Below are 22,712 nucleotides of genomic sequence, written 5' to 3'. Positions count from 1 at the left end.
GCCAGAAACGAGGAGAGATTTGTGGGAGTTTTGCACAGCCAAAGTAGCAGGAAGGCTGGGAGACTCTTCCTTTGGGGATTCTGAACAAATAAGAGATTTTGTTTTGCTTATTAGGACCCAGCCATGAAATACAGGACATACAGGGCGATGCGTAGCCGTCCCTGTGCAGTAGCCTTTGGTCTGTGGACAAAAAGAAGGAACAGGTCAAACTTCACTTACAAGCTGTTTCTAATTCTGGCGATGAGAGACAAGAAATCACAGGTCATTCGTTTATTCAGCAGATCTGTCAGCCTCTACCCTAAGATGCTATTTTGAAACCCATTTGGCCGTTTTACCCAATGCAGTACCTGTGCTTTGGCTACACGCAGCCAAGCCCGAGTGATTCCGACAAGATCTGAGGAGGCTTTTCAGCACTTGAGTGCTATTATTCTCTGAGAAAAGTAGCAGTACTGAGGGTGGTTTGTGGCGTATGTATCTTCCTGACGGGAATTGCTTTGAAACTTCAGTTACTGCATAGAAAAATGATACTGTAGCATCTTTTGGTACCAAGCATATTTGTTGTCAACTCTTCTCATCCAAGTGTTCGGCTTGTCTAGTCTGAACTCCAAAAACATGTTTGTTGGGCGTTCCAGTCTCAAGAAGTCTTACTGAAACATAACCTGCAAGAAACAGGATCAGACCCTATCCTTGCAGCACAGAGTGTCTCTACTGAATTCAGTAATGTAAATAGGAAGAAAATCAAACTCAGTCATTCGTGTAAAGACTTTGGATGAACCCCTTGGTCCCAGCATAAGCAGCACTGATGCTAGGATCAGTACTGAAAAGTGGCTTCACATTGCAGCAGGGGTACGGGTTTGCAGCCATGCTATAGCTTTCCTTGGTTGTACACTAGACTGAGGCCATGATTCATCTTCATTTATTTTGAGTGAATTGTAGATAAATGTAAACCCATTGCTGTTATGAGTACTCCTGAAGAGTGTGACATGTCTGACTGCTAATTGTTTAAAGTTTTTCAGTCTGAATCCCTGATGGTGGCAGATCACGCCCAGGCAGCCATGATGGGAGCTCTGGTGTCTCATTTATGCAAAGAGAGAGGAGAAATACCCATAAAATGAATGTCTCATGTTATGGGCATGCCTCATGACAGAAATGACTCTGAAATGTGAAAGCATTATCGGTTTTGTACATGATTAATTTAAACAAAAATGACCCACCTTGATCACGGGTCATGAATTCTAATAGAGGCTTCACGCAAAAAAGACAGACGTTTCACCAGCAGCAGTCAGGGTACAAATGCAGTCTGGGGGCAAAATGACATGCCACAGAAATAGTAGTATGACGGTGGGTTAAGGCCTTCAGAAGAATGAATCTTGCCTGTACCAAAACTGGTGTACAGAGTCATTCCTTTCCATACAGTGGAAGTGACATCCTTTGGGTAAAGTGATGCCATATGTCAGTGCTTGTTTTTTGAGTTGTTAATTTTTTAGCAGGTGTTACAACTGTCTACAGATAAGATACTTTTTATTTAGCTAGAAAGAAGACATTAGCAGTAGGTTGTGGTCAATAACTAGAAACAAAATCTAAAATGCAAGGGTGTCACTAATCTGTCTCTGATATCAAAGGAATTGAGTGAATTTGAAAAGTTTGGATAGAAATTGTTTCTGGCAATAGGCCTAACTCTAGGCTGAAGAAGTGAGCCATCCAAAAGTGCTAGAAATAGCTCTATTTATTAGTGAGCAAGTAAGAACCAGGAAAGATAGATAGCCTGTGAGGCAGGCAGGATCTGCAACATGGAAGCAGTAGGGCCTGATGAGGGGAGGAGCACTGTTTTTCCATTCTTCCGTTGTTTTCAGAGAACTGCTTGGCTGCTGCTCCAGCGTGTACCAGCTCTGTAATTCTCCAGGGATTGTTTACCATCTGGGGATTCCCAGAGCACTGCTGGTCTTGCTTAGCACTCTTCCCTGATTTCAGCAAGTGCTTCCTGAACTGGTTTGTGCTGCCAGAAGAGCGTAACAGCTGGCTCTGCTGATTTTGTGTCGGCTGGGGATCTTGCTGGTCCACAGTAAAATAAAAGCTGTTTCCTAAAGCTGCATTTAGTTTAAATAAATTGATCGAATGAGTGAGAGAAGACTTTAGTGTGTGTGGCTGTCATTGCAGTTGCTTTTTTCTTCGTGGTGCATTTCCTTTCAGTTCATCATCTTTGCTCGATGAGGCAGAAGAACCACATGCTCTCATAAGCGTTTTCCTTCTGTCCCATCTTCTAATTTTTCTCAATTGAAAATTAAAAGGAAAGAAACACTGTCTGAGATGTTATGACTTGTCATTCTGAAGAAGGCAGTGGGCTGAACCTGCTTGCCCTAGACTTCTCAGAAAAATGGGTGGAAGGAACAACTAAAACTTCCCTAATGGCAATTAGGAACTGACACTTTGGCTGTAAACTGCCTAGGTCTCTGCCCTGTCCCAGCAAAGGGCTGTGCTGTAGCTGTAAAATGCCATGGCTTGCCTAAGCTGTAAAATGAAGCGTCCTAGGCTGTAGGTGGGAGGGCAGCATTTATCTCACGGTATCGTTAGTCCAGAAGTCTGGAACCTATCAGGATTCCAGTCCTACACAAAAGTGCTGTAACTGTTAAGAAGGCTGTACTCAATATGTGAAACGTTCAGAAACGGTTTGAACTTCAGTAGGTGAATTAAGCAAAGGTTCTCTTACTTGACCATTTTATTCTGAGCTTTTTTTCTTCCAGACACCTATCCACGATGATTCCATCGTCTGCAGCAACCCCTGCCAGCGATGTTGCGCTTTTTCCAAGCTTGGCTTCTCAGGAAATCTGGAGGTCACAGGTTCCAGGCTATTCTGAATCAGTCACACGACACATCAGTCATCGGGCCAACAACTTTAAGAGACATCCGAAAAGGAGAAAACACATCCGCCCTTCGCCACCGCCACCACCAAATACTCCATGTCCCATTGATTTGATTGACTTTGGGGATCTCCAGCCTCAGAGGTCTTTCCTTGAACTCCTGTTTAATGGGTGCATTCTCTTTGGACTTGAGTTCAGCTATGCCATGGAAACAGCCTATGTTACCCCTGTGCTGCTTCAGATGGGGCTTCCAGACCAGTTGTATGGGATGGTGTGGTTCATCAGCCCTATACTAGGTAACTTTTCTTTACGCTATTTCTTCCCTCATGTTTTTTCCACTACACGGGGGATATACGGTTTTGTTTTCTCTACCTCTGCTGTTCACAAGTATAGCCCACATGCTGTGAAGGTTAAGAATCGCTCAGCGTAATTTTAGAGAACTGAACGGAGAATAATTCTTTCTGTGCATTGCCTGAAATGGGCCTGGTGCAACCAAAAAGTCTGTTCTGTTAATGGTTTCTCAATCTCTTACATTTTGTGCAAGGGTGAGCTTTGGTTACTCAGTTTGTATGTTTAAAAACTAACAAAAGATGATCAGTGCGTGCATTTACATCCCTGAGAAAGAAGAATACGCAGACAGTTCCCATCGGTGTGTGAAAAAATGGAGTGGGGTTGCCTTCTCCTGTTTAATTTTCTGAAACAAACAAGATATTCCAATAATGAAAGGTTGTGCTTTGTTGATCAAACCTCCACTACTATTACTGGCGTTGCATTACTTGCCTTTGCATGGAGATAGGGCTGGAAGCATATCCATTACTATAGGAAGAACCGTAAGATGGGTTATTGCCGCTTGGAAGCATTGTTCTCCCTTTCATTGTACTCCCAGAATGTGCTTCAAAATAGGAGTGTAGATAGACCACTTCCCCCCTACTCACAGACTGGGGCAGAGTAATCTAGGCACCTTCCCAACTTGCATGTTGACTTCCTGCTATCTTCCAAGATAATTTTATAGGGAGTCTCCAATATAAGACGGGTGAGTGAAATAGTCTGTAAGTAACAGAGTGCTTTAGGATGTATAGTTGTTGTACTCCTATTTTTAACCTGATGTTAATCTCTGCTGTGCTACTGAAGCAGAGTGAACTGCATTTTCGGTCCAGTCCTAAATGAACAGTAGCGTGTTAGACTATTCGGTCCCCAACCTGGGAGATTCCGAGAACTAAACTGTGTGTACATCTGAGTGACTAGTACCGACTGGGGGGGGCGTCACTATGCTACGGAGTCCTGCCTTTTAAACTATCCCTTCTAAATCCCCTGTGAAACAGGCCTGTAGAAAAACTGCCACTTTTTGGTGAGTCCCTCTTCTTTTAGGGTTCTTGCTGCAGCCTTTGCTGGGGGCCTGGAGTGACAGATGCACATCAAGATTCGGGAGGAGAAGACCCTTCATTCTGGTCTTAGCAATAGGTGCGTCTTTTAGAAATCGTGGGCATAACACTTGTAAAGTAGAAATATTACACATCTCATGTCATCCTTTACGGTACTAGGCTGAACAAAAGGCCTCTAATGTTGTTGGGAGGCAGTGTTGGGTATTATGGGTCTGAAGAAAGTGATGAGTGATACTGAGGTGATGCTTTGACAGCTGGAGATCCATGCATGAATGGTTGGGTCTCTCGTGTCAGAGTCTGAAGAGCTGACATTTTGAGAATCTGGAAAGTTTTCCTGTGGCCAACCACAACTCCAGGCATTTGTGAGCTCAAACAGTGGAAAAGGATATCTGTATGCTATAAGCCACACGCATTCCCAGGTCTGCGATGATTTGAACAAGAGCAGTAATGCTTGCTGCAATGCTTTGGTGGTAGCATAACGCTTTCAGAGACCATGCAGTGATGCAGTTCTTCCTTAGGAGTGATTGATTTATTCTGATTTATTTTTATTCTCAGGAGCATTGCTGGGGCTCTCGCTTATGCTGAATGGCAGAGATATTGGCAGTGCTTTGTCTGACTCTGTGAATAACCACAAATGGGGAATCATTCTTACAGTCTGTGGTGTCATCCTCATGGACTTCAGCGCGGATTCGGCAGACAATCCCAGTCACGCCTACATGATGGACGTGTGCAGCCCAGCAGATCAAGACAGGGGCCTCAATATCCATGCTTTGTTAGCAGGTATGCTTTCTTGGTGCTTCCTTGCTGAACCCCAAGTGAATTAAGTCTTGCTGTGAGGAAGCAGAGTGTAAATTATGGGTCTTTTCCACTATAAGCATAGCTGAATACACAGCTAGCAATAATTAACTTTGAAAACTTTTACTTACTGCAAGAGGCTTTTGTAGCTGCCAGAAGTCGAGCAAGGCACGGCCCTGGGTTGGCCATCCTAAGGTGCCCCTCATGTCTTTTACAACACCTAGGGAAACAAAATTATCCCTTGAGGGAGGAGGTTCAGCTTACCACAAATGTGGGAAATAGACCTTCTTTAGTCACTTTGTTGAAGTGGGTAGAGCATACGAGGTGCTCTGCTCTCTTGTTCCTGACATTTTGAATTGCTGTAATGCCACAATCTAGTTTTCTTCTCCATTAGAGACTTTTTACGCTCTTCAACATGTATATAAGGAAGAAAAGGACAGCGTCATAAGGCTGTCGCCATGTGAATGGAGTGAGAGTGGGGTGTGGTGCCCTCAGAACTTCCTTGTTCATCTACAGTAGTGCAGCGGCAGTTCTGTACAGTGCTGACATGTTGCTGAATAATGAGCTTGCTACACTTCTGAAATGATTCAGTCTATCTTGGAAGCAGATAGAACTGTATTCCTCTTAGCGAGCGAGGAAATTGGATTTTAATTTACCTTTCAGAGAAATGGTCTTAGCTGACTGATTGCAGAACCTTGCCATGTGGCTGGTGAAGAGTGTTCTGTTTTACAGACTGAAATTGCCAAAGATAAAGCGATTTGTCCTTGGCAAAGAAAGAGCTAGTGTTTTTAATTCTTTGTGTCATTGCTTCTACAGTGCTGACCTTCTCCCTCTTTCTGTACTCTGCACATTCAGACTGTCCTTGTGGTGCAAATTACTACATTACTGCATTTGAGTTAAAAAGGGATTAAGTAGTAGAATAAAACTAATACATTGGAGTCTGCACACGACTTATCAAATAGTGCTGTGCTGTTACTGACTTGAAGGATTGGCTAGGGAAGATAATCTCAGCTCTGTTTTTCCACCAGGTCTTGGAGGTGGCTTTGGTTATGTTGTTGGAGGAATACATTGGGATAAAACCAGTTTTGGAAAAGCTGTGGGAGGGCAACTTCGTGTCATCTATGTCTTCACCTCAATTACACTGACGATCACTACTGTGTTGACGCTAATTAGCATTCCAGAAAGACCCCTGAGGTCCTTTAGCAAGAAGAAAAAGGTGATGAAGAGTCCAAGTCTTCCTCTCCCTCCTTCCCCACCTCTCTTCTTTGAGGAAGGTGTAAATGAAAATGTTGCTTCTCATAACTCAGCTCACTTATATGCAAGTTTTACAAGTCCAATTTCTCCCCTCAGCCCACTCACGCCCAAATATGGCAGTTTTGTCAGCAGAGACAATTCGTTGACAGGAATTAATGAGTTTGCATCATCATTTGGGACTTCAAATATTGACAGTGTGCTTATAGACTGTTTTACTGGCGGGCACAATAGTTACTTAGCACTTCCAGCTAGCATGCCCAGGCAGCCTGTCAGTGTCAGCTTTCCCCGGGTGCCAGATGGCTGTTACCACCAAGAAAACGGAATTTTGGAGCAAGGGGAGAGCAGCATAACTCCAGGGGCTGATGGCGAGGCACTAAGGGTGGGCTCACTGGATGCAATAAAGCCACGGTCATCGGGGATCCTGAAAAGACCTCAGACCTTGGCTATTCCGGACATTGTAACAGGACATTGTCCAGAAAGTAGCAGAAGAAGAAATGTAACTTTCAGCCAACAGGTAAGGGCAGAAAAACAACGTAAACCATGTAAACCCATAACCGTGCAAACCTGAGCATTCGTTAGTCTCTTAATATTATTTTAAATATTTGGCACATAAAATCGTGATTAAATACTCCTCATGACAGTTTGCCTACAAAAGTTACTACAGGAACAGAGCACCTGCTATGACTGTATTGATGAAATGATGGGCAGGACGTGAATTATGACTGGCAATCTGTGAACTGCCTTTGTTAAGATAGCAGATATGTGAGTGTTTCACGCCTTCCAGTCCATGTGTGAAAGTCAGGTTGGTATTTTTAGCCCTGCTTCGCCACCCAGGAAGTTACCAAGCGAGAGCAGAAAAAGACACGTTTTTATTGAGCCTGTATCTTCCCTTTCCACAGAAATACCTGCAAGATAGGGCCAGGGATAGGATTCTTCCATGAGCTTCTCCTTATGGCAGTCATTACTCCTGGTTCCATCAGGGAGGTGAGGTTTCCCTTACTCAGGGAAAAGACTGTGGCCTCACCCCCCACTGTTGGTGATAACTTGGAATGTCTGAGACCTCTGTATGCTGGCCTATTTTTTTATGATCCGGGATGAGGTAAACAGTCCTGTTTTTTTTGTTTGTTTGTTTTATTATTTATTTGCTTCTGTTACTGTATTCTGACCCAGTTTGTGAGAACAGACTTTATTAGGATCAGGTCTTTACATACTGTGCACGTAGGAGTCAAGTATCAAGGACAGCAAGTAATGAAAATAAAATTGTTAAAACTTGCCTCTTTTTCTTCACTAACTGTATAACTTCAGGGGGCAAATTCACCTGATTCTGGGTACAGCTCCTATTAAATGCAATGAAAGTTATGCTCGCTTATGCTGGCATTTGAATTGGGTTGCCAATTACTCCAGAAAAGTGGAGAGTACTGCTTCAAGTACACTGAAAGCTGCAGCACAGTACTGTCATTTGTACTTGTTCTAAGGCTAAACTTACAGCTGTGCTTACCTCAAAATGCTGTTCTTAATCTTCAAATCAACATACTGCAACAGCAGCTTAATGTTGAAATGATCACATAGCTGTGTAATATTGCATAGTTTTGCTCAAAGGCTGTTTGGATTTTTCTTAATGTGTTTGTTGACCTGGGAATTTTTACGGTGCAGGTTGCTAATATCTTGCTGAATGGTGTTAAGTACGAGAGTGAGCTGAATGGATCAGGTGAGACCTCTGAGCAACCACTCTCCCTGAAACTTCTGTTTTTAACCATCTGCCACATGCCCAAGGCTCTGCGTAACCTTTGCATCAACCACTTCCTAGGTAATCAGAAAGTGCTGTCTTGTTTTTAAGTATTTTATCTATTGTTGCAATGGCTACTAATTTGTTCCATTACACTGACCAGTAAGATACTTTCTGGTATTTAGGTTTTCGGAACGCTAAGAAATAAAAAACAGTAAGGCCTACGTTCCTAGAAGGGGAATAACATTGGTTTAAATCAGCACAGCCATTGAGCTGAATATTTGTGCTGGAACACAAGAGAAGCTTCACTAACAACAGAATTAAAACGGTATAAACCTGCCTCAAAGCTCTGAAATTGGAGCTGTTATTGAGCAGGGTGGGAAAGATTAATGGTATTTTCCTGCTTACATCCGAGACCAGCATTTGCTGCGCCCCTTCCCCCCTTGTCAGCATGTATTTAGGGGCCCCAGAACAGGCTGTGAGGCGACAGAGAATGCAGCATTGCAGGAGTGCCTGTACTGTTACCTTCACTCCTACTAATGCATGACTGGTGGTTAGGGAGGGCCTGCAAGCAGTTCAATTTATACCAAGTTGGACAGAAGATAACAGTTAGTTAATACTCATAGGCTGTGGAAGGAATTAAGAGATTGCCTGCATCGGCATCCCTGACATGGGTTTGTGAGTAGGGGTTTTTACTGTGTCAGAAGTCCTGTGGAGCTGCAACCATGACAAAAGAAGCGCTCCTTCCAGCTAATTGTGGGAGGACAACAGCGCTCTGAAACTAGTATGTGTTAAGTTACTCTGTGCAAAACTGAGCCTCGTGTCCTGTCAAAAGCTGAAGGTAGTTCAGACTGCTGTCATCTATTTTTCTGTCTTGCTAAAACCAATATTTGGTAACCTGTAGTTTGCCTCTAGGATTCCATGTGGGAATTCAAGGGATAAATCTTAATGTTTAACATCCTGAATTGCTTTGACAAACATTACAGCAAAATACACAGAGAAAAGCAGTCTCAGAAAAATGGGCCTAAGCATTATGTAATATTAACATTGCACAACCTGTCTTCCGTTGTAATTTGAAAGGTAGATAATAGCATCCATGGCTTACAAGGGGGAACAGGTACTCAGCAATCCTAATAGGTTATTTCTGGCTTCTTTCAGGTTGGCTTTCATTTGAGGGGATGTTGCTCTTCTACACCGACTTCATGGGAGAAGTAGTGTTCCAAGGGAATCCGAAAGCTCCTCACAACTCAGATGAGTATCAGAAGTACAACGCTGGGGTCACCATGGGCTGCTGGGGAATGTGCATCTATGCATTCAGTGCTGCGTTCTATTCAGGTACTAAGTAAAGCCACCCTGTATGCTGCTGACAGTATGATATACCTGCTCCTGAAGTGGTGCTTCTGCAACAAGTACTCTGGCATTTGTGTGTTGCATATTGGCTACCACATGGCATGAATGCTGAATGAGTATGCTGGTTTTTCACAGTATCATCTCTGCTAGTTAGCATGGCCTGTGCTGAGAGCAGAGAAGGTCAGCAGTCCAGTGAAAACACATTTCTGTTACCGCAGGGTTCCTTTCACAAGTGGCATTTTCAATGTACATTAACTCTAGAAGTGCACACTGCTACCCTAAGCGCAATTTGAGCACAGCAGCACTCAGCACACCTACGCACCCGGCCGAGCACCATGGGGTCACCACAGCACCCTAACACCGTATCCACCCCACACAGCAGCTCCCCCTTCCTCCCCACAGGACAGGGACACACCGGCAGGCCGCAGCTCCACTGCGTGCTCCGTGCGACCAGGTTGCGTCGAGGGGGGGCGTTTGGAGGGGATGCTGGACACATGCCTGCAGGCCGCCAGTTACCCGAGGCCCTAACAGTCACCACCTAGCCGTTGCTGCCCAATGGCCAGGCAGCGGGGCCCGAGGGGGCAGCCTTGCACCCTTTGAGCCCTGCCACCTGGCTAGTGGCTGGGAAGGGCCACGGTCTACGCTGCCCTGCGACGCTGTGGCATTGTCTTGCAGCCATGCTGGAGAAGCTGGAGGAGAGGTTCAGCACGCGGACTCTCTACTTTGTGGCATACCTTGCCTTCGGGCTGGGCACTGGGCTGGCCACGCTCTCCAGAAACGTGTATGTGGTGCTGTCACTGTGTGCCACCTATGGCATCCTCTTTGCCACGCTTTGCACGCTGCCCTACTCCCTGCTGTGTGACTACTACCAGAGTCGCAAGGTGAGTGCGGGGGGCTGGGGGTGGGGGTGGTTCTGGCAGCAGCCCCCCCTCACGCTGTGTCCCCTGTAGTTCGCCAGCTCGCAGGCGGAAGGCACGCGACGTGGAATGGGCGTGGACATCTCCCTGCTGAGCTGCCAGTACTTCCTGGCTCAGATCCTTGTGGCCGTGGTGATGGGGCCTCTGACGGCGGCAGTGGGCAGCGCCAGCGGCGTCATGTACTTCGCCTGTCTCGTGTCCTTCCTGGGCTGCCTCTTTTCCTCCCTCTGCGTCGTCTACGAGCTGCCGCCTGGCGAGGAGCTGCTCGAGGAGCAGCAGCCACTCGTGCCCAGCGCGTGATGCCTCGCCACATGGGAAATCAATAAAAGCAACAGGGCTGTCACCGTCTCCGCTATATCATTGCGTGGCAGGCCGTCTCACTGCTTCTCGGGCAGGGTGGAGGACGTGTGGCAGTGCTCTGGGCCCCTGCATCCCCATGTCCTGTGGAGTAGTGGGCTCATCCATCTCTGGGATGATGCTGGCGGTGGCCAAAAATGTGCTCGTAGGGGACTGTGCTGGTGGTGGGTATGGGGAACTGCAGGAAACATTTTCCTGTCTGCATGAAGGTGAGGGCAAATCAGTGGCTGCGGTACGCTGGCACTGCTCGTTCTTCCTGTGAGGTGGCAGGAGCCCTTCCGTACCCCTGGGGCCCATGGTCACCACAGCGGGGAAGCGGGGCATTACCCGTTGGCTTGCTGTGGAGCGCAGTGGTGCCAGAAACACAGTGTCGTCATTCTCTGGGGGAGAGCTGGGGGTTGTGGGGCCAATGGCGTTTGGCTTGATCTGAGGTGGCTGGGAAACATTGCCCATTGTGCTGAGCGAGGTGCCTGAAAGTTGATGGTGTTGGGGGGGTGGGCGGAGGGGCCGCTGCCCTTTTGGAAGGCAGTGAGCTGGGGAGGGGCCTGCACTGCCACGGGAACCACCACTGTTTCTTCCCAGGGGAGCGCTGGGGCTGCAACTTTCCCTGAGGTTCATTGGCAGAAGGTGCCATTTCATGGCCAGGCAGAGACCATCCCTGTCATTGGTTGTGGACAGTGGTGACTCCTGAGGGGCCTGAAGGAGCGGCGGGGCCCCATCGTGAGGTCAGTCCCAATCGTTTTTGAAACCATTGGCCGCTGTTTCTGTAGCAAAGTGAGCAGAAGTTGCCAGTGAAAGTGGACTTGCATTTCAGGTGCCAGATGTCAGAATAGAGCACCCAAGATGAAAACACAAGCTGTACAGCAGCAGTGTCTTAAACAGCACCAAGACAAATTAGAGGTCTTGTACCAGAATCCTTCATTTTCTGGATTTTGCTGTCTGTTCTGTTTCTTGAAAAGTGTGAAGACTCTGCGAAGACATTGTTGTATGCAATATAGGATGTCCTTCATGATAAAAGCTTTGGGTTTTTGTTTTTTGGGTTTTTTTTTTAACTGTGCAGAAATGGTAGCTGCATTGAATAAAGAGAATTTTTGTGTATAGAACTTGCTGCCCTGGGAGTAACTGAGAACTTTTACACTGGATTTGGAAGGCAACAACTTAGTCCAATACCCAAATAACACCCATAATAACAGTAAATGAAGAGGAGACTGCTTCATCAGCCTGCCTGTTTTACAGAACATACAGGCATTCAGGGAGCGGGAAGAAGGCAGCCAATGAGTAATGTAAGTCAGACAGGAATTCAAATGTGAAACATGCATGTAAAATGAGTAGACTGAGAAGAACAATGTGATAGTATATCATCCCTATTTGCAGTGTAGGAAAGCCACTTTCTTTTCCTGGTGTCCAGCAATACATTTTTCAAACAAAGGATAGCAGGGGTTTTTGCAGCAGTCTGTGGAACAGCCAACAGAGGAAGTGACAGCCTCAGAGCAGAAATGAAGATTTTGGTTAGTGAGAGTATAGAGTTCGCCAAGCTTTCAGGAACTACTTTAACAACGGGGAATTTAAGGGTATTGGTAAAAAACACACTATTTGAAAGGTGTTTTCCATACAAGTGAAACTTGAAGAGGAATGTAATAAGCAGTTTTCCAACAAAATCCCAATTGTTCAGCTATAAAAAACTTGGTACACTTTTTGTTTTTTAACTGACCAATGCAGTTTGAGGGGAAGCATCTTTTGTATCTGTGTTCCAAGCACGGCAAACCAAGCTGTTTTTAACAAATGCTTCAAACTTGTGATGAGGCATAAAGGCTAGAAGGCTTTAGTTTAGGAAGAAAATCTCAACTTGTAAGCAGATGATGAGAAACGTGAACTGCCTCAGTCTGCTTACTGGGAGGCTCACTGATCTTAAAGAGAGCAGTGGTCTGCGGTGCCGATTACTTCAGATGAAAAGGTCTCTTCGGAACATTTATTTGCACATTTCAGCAGGATTATGTTAGAGCCCTGGAAAACAGCTTAAAGGAGATTTCCAGTAGGTAGCCCTAAAGTGCCTGTTAATTTCTTGCGCTGGTGCAGCTCCCTTCCTTACTTGGTTTGTGCAGTCCAGCCATAAGGTGGACTGAAGACTGCCCAGTGGTGTGGTAAACTGCAGTGCAGAGGCAGGTACAAAAGCGCAGGAGTGACTTAAGCTGTTTTGCGGAGTGCTTCATTTCATAAAACCTTTGTCTTTGAAGCAAGGAAATCCAGAATAAACTACAGAGGAGCTTCCTAGAAACCCCTACCAAACTACAGATCACAATGTTATATAAAATATGACTCTGAAAATGTCAAGCATATGGAAGAAGGAGAAGGTATTATATAAACCAATACTACCATTCACAGCCTCACCCTCTCCAGATAATAATTTTTCATCATCTGCTGTAATCTTCCGTCTTTAACCGGAAGTAACCCACCTGTCCTCAGTATTGTGATTTTGTTAAAGGACTTTCCTTAGATGAAATTGCTCTATTCCTTTCTCTGCCTGGGTGGGTACAGCACAAGCCTTACTGGGAAACAAAACTGAAAACTAGTCATTACCTGATTTTGTAAAATAGCGTAAGAGTTGTGCCAAAAGAAATCCCCAAAAGCAAGAGGTGCATCTGAGATAGGAGAGGAACTTCAGTGAGTTTCCTACTTCTCAAGATCAGGATAAGAGCAAACAAAGTAATAAGGCTCATATTTTACTTCAGGCAAACCCCACTCCCTCTTTAACTGATGTTGAAACCTTTCCCTTCAACACTGCTTCACATGAACAAAAAGCACCAGAACTTCTCTGGAGAAAAAAAAACAGAAGAGTAGCTATAGCCCATTTACATTTGCCTGCATGAGGGATCGCTTGGACTATTGGACTGTCCTGTTTTAGCCAAATGATACCCAGGCAATCAAAACACTTGAGAAAGGAGCAGCAGGCAAATGGAAACTGGCAGTAGTCATATGCCATGGTTGCAGAAAGTGACACGCTATAGCCAGTAATGTGCCTTTTAGCAAAAGCCACATTGTGCCTCCTGGAATGGCTCCATACCCACGTGATAATAAGGACAAGGCCCCAGGCTTCATGTTTGCTGCACATAAGTTGGGCAGCAACGGTAACTTTTCAGAGCTGAGTCTGGAGAAAGCAGAACATGCAGAAGAAGGGGGGGAGAGAGAACACATTTAATGCAGTCAGGCACGACGGGGCAGGCTGCCCGCGGGCCGTTGTCCTGGGATGCTGGGCAGCCGCGGGGCATCGCTCAGGGTGCCTCGGTGGGCCCGCCGGAACTGCCCGTGGGGGACGCGGCAACCTCCTGCGCTCGCCGCCGCCGCCGCAGCCGCTCGGCGCCAGTCACCGTCATGGGGTGGAGCGGCAGGAAGCCCGCCAGGCCTGCAAGAAGAGACGGTGAGCTGTGGGGAGGCGCCCCAGGTCCGCGCCCACCCCCCGGCCCCGCGCCTACCCAGCAGCTTCTCGGCGGGCCGGGAGAGCTGCGCGCCGCAGCCCAGCCAGTGCCGCAGCCGCTCGAGGTTGAGGCCCGCCACCTTCTCGCCGTGGGCGTTGGGCAGCGGGTCGAGGCAGCCGAGCTGTTCCAGGTACTTCCCGTCGCGGGCGCGCTTGCTGTGCGCCGCCACGATGCGGAAGAAGGGCCGGTTGGTGCAGCCGCCGAGGGCGAAGCGGATCACGACGTGCCCGCCCCGGTAGCTCTTCAGCAGGCGGCTAGCTGCGGAGAGAGCGCGGGGCGGTTACGGGGCGGAAGAGGAGGCGGCGGCCCGCGCCCGCGGGGCACTCACCGAGCTGCACCATGGCGGCGGCCGAGCCCCTCCCGCTGCAGTCGCGGCGCGATGACGTCAAGGGCGCGCCGGTAGGAGAGAGGGTCGCCGTCAGCCATTGGGGGGGGGTGCGGGCGGCAGGCGCGCGCGCGCCGAGCACGTAGGGAAGCAGCGCTGGAGGGCGGCGCGCGCTGCCCGGCTCCGGCGGGAAAGCTATCGTCTTGTCTGTAGAGTATTTTGCAATGCTGTTCAAATGAAAGCTTTGTTACTAAAGCCGGTTCGGTTACTAAAGGCGGCTCGGTGCAGCCCTCGCCTGATCGCAAACCAGGACTGCATCCGGGCGAACAACGCATGCGCCGCCCCCGCGGCCCCGGCCCGCTCATTGCTGTCCGCGCACGACGACCAGCCGGCACTGCGGGGAGGGACCGCGCGCATGCGCACTAGTTCACAGCCGAGCTCACCGCCGACCTCGGCTGATGACAGGCAAGTACTGCACAGAGCGGCTCGCGCATGCGCACTGGCTTAACATGGCTCACGGCTGCCTTCGGGTGTCGAAAAAGCAGAACGGCACTCGCAACACGCGCACTGCTTCCCGCCGTGCTCGCAGCTGCCGTCGCGTTCCGAAAAAAAACAGTCCTTCCGTGGACAGTGTCCGGGGGGGGGGGGTCCCGGGCCGGTGTTGGGGGATCGCGGGGCCGCGCTCCGGGCTCCGCGGCGGTATCCGGGTCCCGAGGGCGGGCGTGCGGCGGGAAGGGGGGGGGGGGAGAGACGGAATCCTCAGAGGGTCAAACCTCACAAAGCGTTGCCGCACCCCCACCCCCACCCCGGGCATGCCGGGAGCAGTAGTCTTCCGGTACCGGGCTCCTTGGGCGGCCATGACGTTTTGGCGCGGCATGCCGGGAGCAGTAGTCTTCCGGCACTGGGCTTTCGGGTGGCCATTTTAGCCTGCACGGCATGCTGGGAGGTATAGTTTTCTGGCAGTGGTTTTCCCGGCAGCTGTTTTAGTCTGCAGGGAATGCCGGGAGGTGTAGTCTTCCCATATTGGCCTTCTGGGAGATCATGTTGCGCCTCTCGAGGTGGCAGGAGGTGCAGTTCTCTGTCAGTGAGGTTCCCACCAGCCGGCCACGTTGTGCTCTGTGGCAAGCCAGCAGCTGTAGTTCCAGGTGCCTGTGCCTTCCTCGCCCTGTAGCAGTGGCCCGTGTGTTCTTTACCGGACACGTGTCGCTCGGGTGTCAAAAAAATCAGTACTGCACATGAACCGCGCGCGCATGCGCACTGCGCACTGCGTTCCGCCGCGCTCACTGCTGCCCTCGCGTGTCCAATGCGCAGCTCTGCACCCGTAAGGCGAGCGCATGCGCACTGGTTTTCCCCTGCTCACTGCTGCCCTCGGGTGTCGACGCGCCCGTGCTGCAGCCACCACTGCCCTCCCCCCGCGTACAAATACTGCAGCCAGCCGGCGCACGCACGCGCGGTGCCGGTCGCCGTGTTCGCCGCTACTCTTCGCCGTTTCGGTAACGGGTAAGCGAATGGGCTGTGCTCGTCGCCCCTCCCCGATGCTCGTAGACCGGTAGCGCAGAAAGCTGTTCCTTATCGGTGCTTCCTGGTGTCGCGGGGACGGGCGGTGCCCTCTCACCGGGGCAGCACCAGAGCCTGCTCGCTGATCCCCGCCGCTCTCTCGGGCACGGGCAGCGTGGGGGCGCTCGCTGCTCGGTGGGAGCCCCGCGGGTCCGCGGCGGGCTGCGGTTCGCATGCGTGAGCCGGCCGACTGCACTGCCGCGCCGCGAGCACGTGAGGGCGCCATTGCGGGTCTCGTCTCTCCCCCCCGGCCCCTCCCTCTCGAGCCGGTCCGTAGCCGGCGCATGCGCGGCGGGTAGCGCTTGCGCGGAGGCGGGGAGCAGCATGGCGGCGAGCACGGTCGGGGTTTTCGCTCGGCGGCGGCGAGTTGAGGGCTGAGGCTGCCCGGAGTGGAGGATCTGGGGGCCCCGGTGAGGCGAGCGGGGGATGTCGGGCTGTGTCCTGCCCGCTGTGGCCGTCAGTGCGTGGAGGCGGCGAGCGGGGGGGCTGGGACCCGGCTCGGTGCCGCGCCGTGCCGTGCCGGGAGCACGGGGCAGGGTGTGCTGGAGCGCGGGTCTGACTTTCCCTGTTCCGTGTGTCGCCTTTAGGGCTCCGGTTCCTCGCCAGCGCAGGCCGGGGCGTGCACTCGCCGCTGTGGACACAGCCCGGAGGAACAGGGAGGCAGGTGGGCCCCGGAGCAGACTTGTGGCGCGGCGTCGGCGGGAGGACGGCTCCTGTTGCGGCAGGCACGCCCGAGAGTGCTGGTAAGTCCCGAGGAGGTTTAAAACCTCTGGACTGAGCAGGTTGAGTGTCAGTTTGAGTCAGGTACGATTAGTGCAGCCCCAAGTTATTTCCTTGAAAGTTGTGGCTAGGCAAGCAAGAGGAGGGATAGAAGAATGACACTCCCAGGCACCCGGAGGCCTCCCCCGCCCCCAGGCACAGAGTGTGGGTGCCAGCCAACGTGGGCACCAACTGACTGAAAACCCCACTGAGTCGTGCTCCCTCCTGTCCAGCTGCCCCAAAGCCACCGGCTTCCCCAGTGCGGTACGTGGTGACGGGACCTCCATTGCCTCTGACGCCTCCCCAGGCAGAGGGCAGCTGCACGTATGCTGCACAGGGGTCTGGATGTCTCCAGCAGTGGCACAGCAGCCTGATGTTCCCAAAGCCCCAAGCAATCCTAAAACCACTCCCAGACCCAGTGCCCACAGCAGTGAGGTGTTCTAATAAATATGGGGGGGGGGGGAGAAATCTGTGTCTCACCTTTGACTCAGTCCCACTTTAGAGAAAAGGGAATTTACAGCACTTCTTGGTGAAGAATGTTGACGGGTGGGTGCACAGATGACAAACAGACTTTTCTCTCTTTTCTTCTGAGCCTCTTTTAGAAGCCTCTGCGCATGCAAGAGGACTCTGTTAATGCGGCTAGTCTGGGATAATTGTGCTGTGCACAGTGCTTAAGGAGAACGTTAACATAAAATTGCAGGCTAAGGAATAACCTTAAAAAAATACAGGGCTTGGGAAGAGCCTAAGAGAATGCTGGTGGGCTACAGAAAGCCCCAGTGATGCTACTTCAGAAAACAGCATGGCTTTTCAGCACCTCCTCAGAGCAGGAGAAATGACTTACTCCAGCCCATAGGACAGCGGGTGCTCCTAATTCCCACCTTTAATTACTGAAAGTGTTGTGAAAGCAGAAGGGACTAGAGATGATGTGTAGCGGGTTATGGACTACATGTAAAGTTTCAACAAACAGCAGTCCCCTCTTAAAATAGAAACAGTTTAGTCTTAGGTGGTAGATGAACGTGGCTTTGAGTAACGTGAAGAGAAGCGGTTGTGTCAATCACCCAGAAAGCCTTGGAGAAGTGGTCCAAAGATCTGATACCCTCATGGCCTCGTCAGTCGTCTTGGTTTGTTTGGCAGGGTAGTCCACCGAAGGGGGACATCTTGAAGAGAAACAGCTAGACCTAGCGATCCAGTTGTTGATTTTGGTCATCACCTGTGAGGCCAGCGTCCGAGTGTAACAGGAATCTAGGAGCTGTATCAAAAAGGTAATAGGTTTGAAGCAGCGACAGGCAAATCAAGTGCTATCGTTCTTCCGCGTGGCTAAAGACTGAGAGGCTTGTCGGTTAAGCGTGTGTATACGAGGGTTTGAGAAAGGATACTGAACAGTAACAATAATACCGAAGCAGAATAAAAATGAGGTTTCATGGAAGATGGCGTAGGTAAGTATTAGGTGATGTGCCTGCCTGTCTAATAACCTAGCCCAAATTGCTGTACGTCATGTTTCCAAACTGTTTACCCTGCAATGTATGATGCAAAGTGCTGTATTAAGACCTTTCCCTTAAGGAAAAGGACAGGAAAAAAAAAAAACACGGTAAAGAGAAAAAGAACATGCATAAGTCTAAGTGTTTCACAGCAAATAAAATGCAAGTTTCTCTCTTTGTTACAGAGATGGAACCAACGATAGCAAATGCTGATGAAGAGAAAAGCTGGACAAGCAGTTTTTTGGTGATTAATACCGAAGGGACAGGATGAAGCAAGGAAGCAAAAATGCACTTTAGCGGACCCTTGATATCACCAGAACCTGCTGCAGTAGGAGGTGTTCTGGCGTGGGTAAGTAGGGTAACTCTTGATAATGACTGTTAGTTATTTCGGCCTCCCAGAGGCAGCACTGAAGACTAAGTAACCCGTTCCTACCCCGTGGATATTGTTCACTGTGTCTGCCTTAGTTTTGCTTTGGTTGTTTCTATTTTGTTTTGTTATCGTACGTGCATATGTAGAAAGGGAAAGATGTCATATTTAATTTTTAGATTAATTGCCATGGCTGAAGTTGAAGAGACCAGAAAAACGTAAGCAAGCTGAAGTAATGAAATCAAACGGAGCCAACTGAGAGCTGCCTGCATCGCCCAAAAAGGGAAAGCCCGTTCCTCCTGGCGAGGAAGGATTGCCATTAATAGCGGTCGGACTAATAGATCACCAACATATAAGGTCTGAAGGTCTGTACGCGTTACAAAAAGTATGCTACGTACGTATATTTTTGCRCGTGTGACTTTATGTGTCTATGAAGCATCATACTTTAAGAACTACAAGATAGCAAGCTATTATCTTAGGGTAATGGTGGTCAAGTGGCCAGAGTCTCTGAAGAGACAGAGAGACAGAAGTGTCCGAATTGTAAAATTAAGAGATCGCTTTCAGGAAGGCTCAGTTAGCACAGCCCCAGGTTAAATGCCTGGCAATGGTACTTGGGGAAAGGGRAAGACAGCAGACAGAAGAAAGGTTAAAGCCTTGTGGAGTTAAGGCTCCTTCTCATCAGTTCCAACTTARAGCAGTTTTAGGAGGATTTAATTTCCTCCAGCAGTGTTAACRTAGCTTTGCCRGTATCAGCAGGCCGTGGTGGAAATTCCTGGAAAGGAGTCAGGAAYGGAACAAGGAACGTGACGCTGCTTTCACTGGACTGGAAGAAATGRCTGTAAAATCTGCTGCCCTCAAACTCCCAGGACAAGGCAAGCCTTTTTCAGYAATACTTTCCACATCTGCTGACTCTGTGGGAGCAGCACCATTAGAAAACAGCGGTAAGGGAAAGTGGGTGCCAGTAGCATCATCCTTGCATCCCCTTTGGGGCCAGAACAGAAATTCTCCAGCTGTGAGAAAGAGTGTTTAGCAGCAGTCTGGTTGGTAACTGTCTTTGAGGCTTTTCCCTTTCAGAGCACCGAGGCAATTCCATCTGCTCAATTCCCTCTGTAGTAGCTAATGTCAGGGAAGCAAATAGACAGCAGAGTATCATCTCTAYAAGTGGCACAGTGGGCACTAATCTTAACGAGCGGGGCGCGGTGGGGGCTTTACTGTGCAAGTGTCACAAGAAGTGGATCTTCTTGTGCGTGTCTGAACTGACAGAGCACGGTTGTGCCAAAAACRTGGACGCAGAAGGTTTCTGAAAGATTAATCTCTAGCGGCTACTTTTAGTCTACCTTCCCTTTCACAGCAAGCCTGACTGTCGACATAGCTTCCAAAAGAGGGGTTGGGGGAGGCAGTATTTGTGGCTTGCGTATTCTCGTTTACCTTGCTTGTGTGCATGTATTAGATCTGTTTTTTGTGCTTATAAGCAACTTTGGATTCTTATGATTTTCTGCAGAGTTTTGAATGGTTTTGGGGGTTTTTGCTTTGCTTTATACTTTTGTAGGGCGATGGATTTTACTATGCCTCCATCAACAAGCGCTGGCTGGCAAAGTTACGTCATGTCCCAACAGAGACTCTTAGGCAAGATGGGGGAGTTCGGGTACGCAGCCTGCCGGAAGAACGTCGCCTGGGAGGGGTTGCTAGCCTTGAGCTATAGGCGCTGATGCACACGGCTCATTTTGTCAGACACGAAGAGGTTTTCTTTGGTTGCAGAAATTTTAGCTGGGCTTTACACCCTGTAGCGGTAGTATTTTTGTATTTATGAACTGTGTTAATCCTAGGTGTTCAGAACATCGGGGAACAACTGCGTGCTGCCATGAAGAACTACAGGCCACCGTCCTCAGCCCTTCGTAAGTTATCACATGTCAAGAGTGGCCAGGAGGATCGAAACGCCAGCGGAAAGGTTCTCCGCCTGGTCCTGACAAGGAGCCTTTGGCCGTAGGAGGGTCAGCCGCGTCCTTACTGGACTTGTGAGTAATAAGCCGCAATTCACGGACCAGCAAAGGAGGGGGGAACAGCAACCGGTAGCCCAGTCGCTACGGCATTGCTGTTGCTAGCAGGGCCGCAAGGCCCATGTGAAGCCTCAGCTGCCTCTTTGGAGCTTTATTTTGGTCTGTTTACCAGGAAAAAGCAGTGAGGCCTCAAATAAGAATTTTCGTGGCTAGATGGGTAAGCTATGACCCCAGCTGTCTTTGCCTTGCTTTGCTGCTTAATGTCGTAACAGCAACTCGGGACCCCAGAATAAAAACTGTTACAGTGCTTAAGGGAGGATCTGCGTTTGCCTGGGTTAGGGGACCATTGTGAAAGCTTTGGGGGGGGGGGAGCTCCAAAACGAGACTCTCGCAGTGACCTTGGTGGTTTGATTTATTTGCAGACTAACGTTCTGAGGGCCGGCAAGTTGAAGAGGAGCAGCTCAGCCCATTTTGTTGATTTCGGTGGTACTGTTTTAAGGAAGCACGTAAGTACAGACAGGGTCTGGGAGGGTTTTTGAGCAGGACAGGAAAGAGCAAGGAAGATTGGAGCATGTGGAAAAACTAGGTGCCATGAACGTACTGAAGTTGTTAAGGGCTGAGAGAATTTGGGGTCAAGCCTCTGAAAGGGGCTAAGGCGCAAGGAGCAGTGAAATACCGTGACTGAACACAAGGTTCCTCCCCAGTCCAGACCTGTGCGYRCASCCTCGCTCTGGCAGACGCAGGCACCCTGGAGCYGTAGGGAAACGGGCAAGCAGGCCCACAAGCAGACTTTRGGCACAGYGGTGCGCAGAGAGCTCTGYGTGCTCGGCAGGCGAGTGGGGTTGGAGCGTGGCGAGARCTGTTCCRGGCTGACGGGATCCATCCAGTTCCGGTCCCTGTCCCTCTGTCCAGCTCGCCACCCTTCTCTTTCTTTCCCTGTCACTCGGGCCGGTGCCAGCAGCGACCRGTGGGTCCCATCGATCTGCCTGGCTCRGGTCACGTGAGACACCTCTGCAGGGACTCTGTGTGCAGAGGGCTGTGGATGTGCAGTGGGGGGGCGCTAACGGGCCAGAGATGCRGTGGGGGATGTAGTAGGCAGTGAAGAGGCTCCTGGGGAAGGAAGGTGTCACGGAGGCAGAGAGCAGCAGAGGCTCCGAGTACTCGGGTGGTAAGGCAGGTGCTCATGGTAGGGCKGTTTGGAGCTGCTGTTGTCGTCTGTCCTACTCGTCAGCGCGGCCTGCAGTAACTGCGTCTTGTCTGCCTGTGCGCAGACAGGGCTGCCGTGCGGTGCAGCTCGAGTTGTGGTCGTGGTGCTGGCATCGGGCCCACTTTTGTCAGGTCTGCCTTTATGCAAGCTGGTATCTTCCCTACATCAGCCTTGCTCTGCTCCTCTTCCAGGAGCCTGTGCTCGACTCTGCTTTCTGGCACACTGTTATGTCATAGGGCTTTCCAGCAGTATCTGTCTGACTTGGGCCACTTTTGTTGTCCACTAGGCAGCCTGAGCAAGTGAAGCAAAATCCTCCTGCTGTCACTGTCATGGCAAGAGTCAGTTTCCCATTAGCTCAGTCTCTCCAGAGTTTGGAGTTTTTGGAGGCCTTAGTTTTTATCCTGCCTTGGCTGGACAGCGCTTTCTGAGAGTGTCTGTCAGTGGCAGTTTCCCTGAGGCGTATCATCTACCGAAGGCTGGAGGTGGCCAGGTGACTGACCGAGCCTGACTGTATGTGAGGGTTGCTGTGACGTCCCGGCGATCAAATGGAGCCAGAGAGGGTGAGTGAAACAGCACAGAGGGTCAGCCGTAACTGTGGAAACAATTACGGGCCTTGGACTAGGGAGTAGTTCTAGGAGGGCTGTGCYTCTCAGTAACTGTTCTGGCTGCTTTGCAGGTGCTGAAGTATAGTCCAGCAGTCGAAGGAGTGTTGACACAGCTGGGAGCTCTGTCGAGATCTGTGGCTGGCCATGGAGGATGAGCTCTGACTTGCAGCGTGGACACAGCTAAGTCCTGGGACTGCACTGTATGTGAGCAGGGCTGGGAGGTGGAAGCTGTTTTTGTCCTAGGTGGTTACTGGTGTCATTGGCTGTGGCTGTTTGCCCATGGAGCTGAGAGGACCAAAAATTTA

At 49.8% G+C, this 22,712-nt stretch overlaps 2 protein-coding genes and 1 long non-coding RNA gene across 57 annotated transcripts in view; 2 read left to right on the top strand and 1 right to left on the bottom strand.

The window, feature by feature from the left end:
* Nucleotides 1-10,630, top strand: part of SLC45A1 (solute carrier family 45 member 1) — a 104,046-nt gene extending 93,416 nt beyond the window's left edge. For 44 of the 50 annotated variants that reach the window (XM_026085547.1, XM_026085534.1, XM_026085546.1 and 41 more), the window contains 8 exons: nt 2,742-3,154; nt 4,227-4,319; nt 4,796-5,020; nt 6,064-6,803; nt 7,943-8,096; nt 9,153-9,350; nt 10,041-10,246; nt 10,316-10,630. In XM_026085547.1, the coding sequence (XP_025941332.1) occupies nt 2,742-3,154; nt 4,227-4,319; nt 4,796-5,020; nt 6,064-6,803; nt 7,943-8,096; nt 9,153-9,350; nt 10,041-10,246; nt 10,316-10,582 (2,296 nt within the window). In that variant the 3' untranslated portion in view covers nt 10,583-10,630. The remainder of the gene's footprint in view (nt 1-2,741; nt 3,155-4,226; nt 4,320-4,795; nt 5,021-6,063; nt 6,804-7,942; nt 8,097-9,152; nt 9,351-10,040; nt 10,247-10,315) is intronic. The other 6 variants (XM_026085528.1, XM_026085529.1, XM_026085525.1 and 3 more) reach the window with 6 other exon arrangements.
* A 2,716-nt stretch (nt 10,631-13,346) lies between these two features.
* On the bottom strand, nt 13,347-15,078 carry MRPS16 (mitochondrial ribosomal protein S16). Of its 2 annotated transcripts, none has more exons than XM_026085576.1 (4): nt 14,881-15,078; nt 14,441-14,664; nt 14,110-14,370; nt 13,347-14,039 (listed from the first exon to the last, which is right to left on the bottom strand). In XM_026085576.1, exons 1-4 carry the CDS (start codon nt 14,946-14,948, stop codon nt 13,909-13,911), a joined length of 684 nt encoding a protein of 227 aa, XP_025941361.1. In that variant the 5' UTR covers nt 14,949-15,078; the 3' UTR covers nt 13,347-13,908. The 2 variants fall into 2 exon arrangements, with proteins under 2 accessions (XP_025941361.1, XP_025941363.1); XM_026085578.1 differs by having other exon boundaries at nt 14,888-15,076.
* A 5,347-nt stretch (nt 15,079-20,425) lies between these two features.
* On the top strand, nt 20,426-22,706 carry LOC112975457. Of its 5 annotated transcripts, none has more exons than XR_003256618.1 (4): nt 20,426-20,613; nt 20,768-20,812; nt 21,018-22,362; nt 22,479-22,706. It is a non-coding gene; the product is annotated as an uncharacterized LOC112975457 (long non-coding RNA). The 5 variants fall into 5 exon arrangements; XR_003256616.1 differs by having other exon boundaries at nt 20,426-20,812; nt 21,018-21,101; nt 22,089-22,362; XR_003256619.1 differs by having other exon boundaries at nt 20,426-20,812; nt 21,018-21,101; nt 21,300-22,362.
* The last annotated feature ends 6 nt before the right edge of the window (nt 22,707-22,712 follow it).

This window comes from Apteryx rowi, unplaced genomic scaffold (assembly GCF_003343035.1).
Source record: "Apteryx rowi isolate R43461 unplaced genomic scaffold, aptRow1 scaffold_67, whole genome shotgun sequence".
Taxonomy (NCBI): domain Eukaryota; kingdom Metazoa; phylum Chordata; class Aves; order Apterygiformes; family Apterygidae; genus Apteryx; species Apteryx rowi.
This window is presented reverse-complemented; position numbering and strand designations above follow the sequence as displayed.

Excerpts from the sequence above, each read along its gene's own strand:
- MRPS16 (XM_026085576.1), bottom strand. The coding sequence starts at position 14,948 with ATGTTAAGCCAGTGCGCATGCGCGAGCCGCTCTGTGCAGTACTTGCCT. Across the intron at positions 14,665-14,880 it reads GTCATCAGCCGAGGTCGGCG|CATTGCAAAATACTCTACAG; the intron begins GTGAGCTCGGCT and ends TCATTTGAACAG. Across the intron at positions 14,371-14,440 it reads CGCCGCCATGGTGCAGCTCG|CTAGCCGCCTGCTGAAGAGC; the intron begins GTGAGTGCCCCG and ends CTCTCTCCGCAG.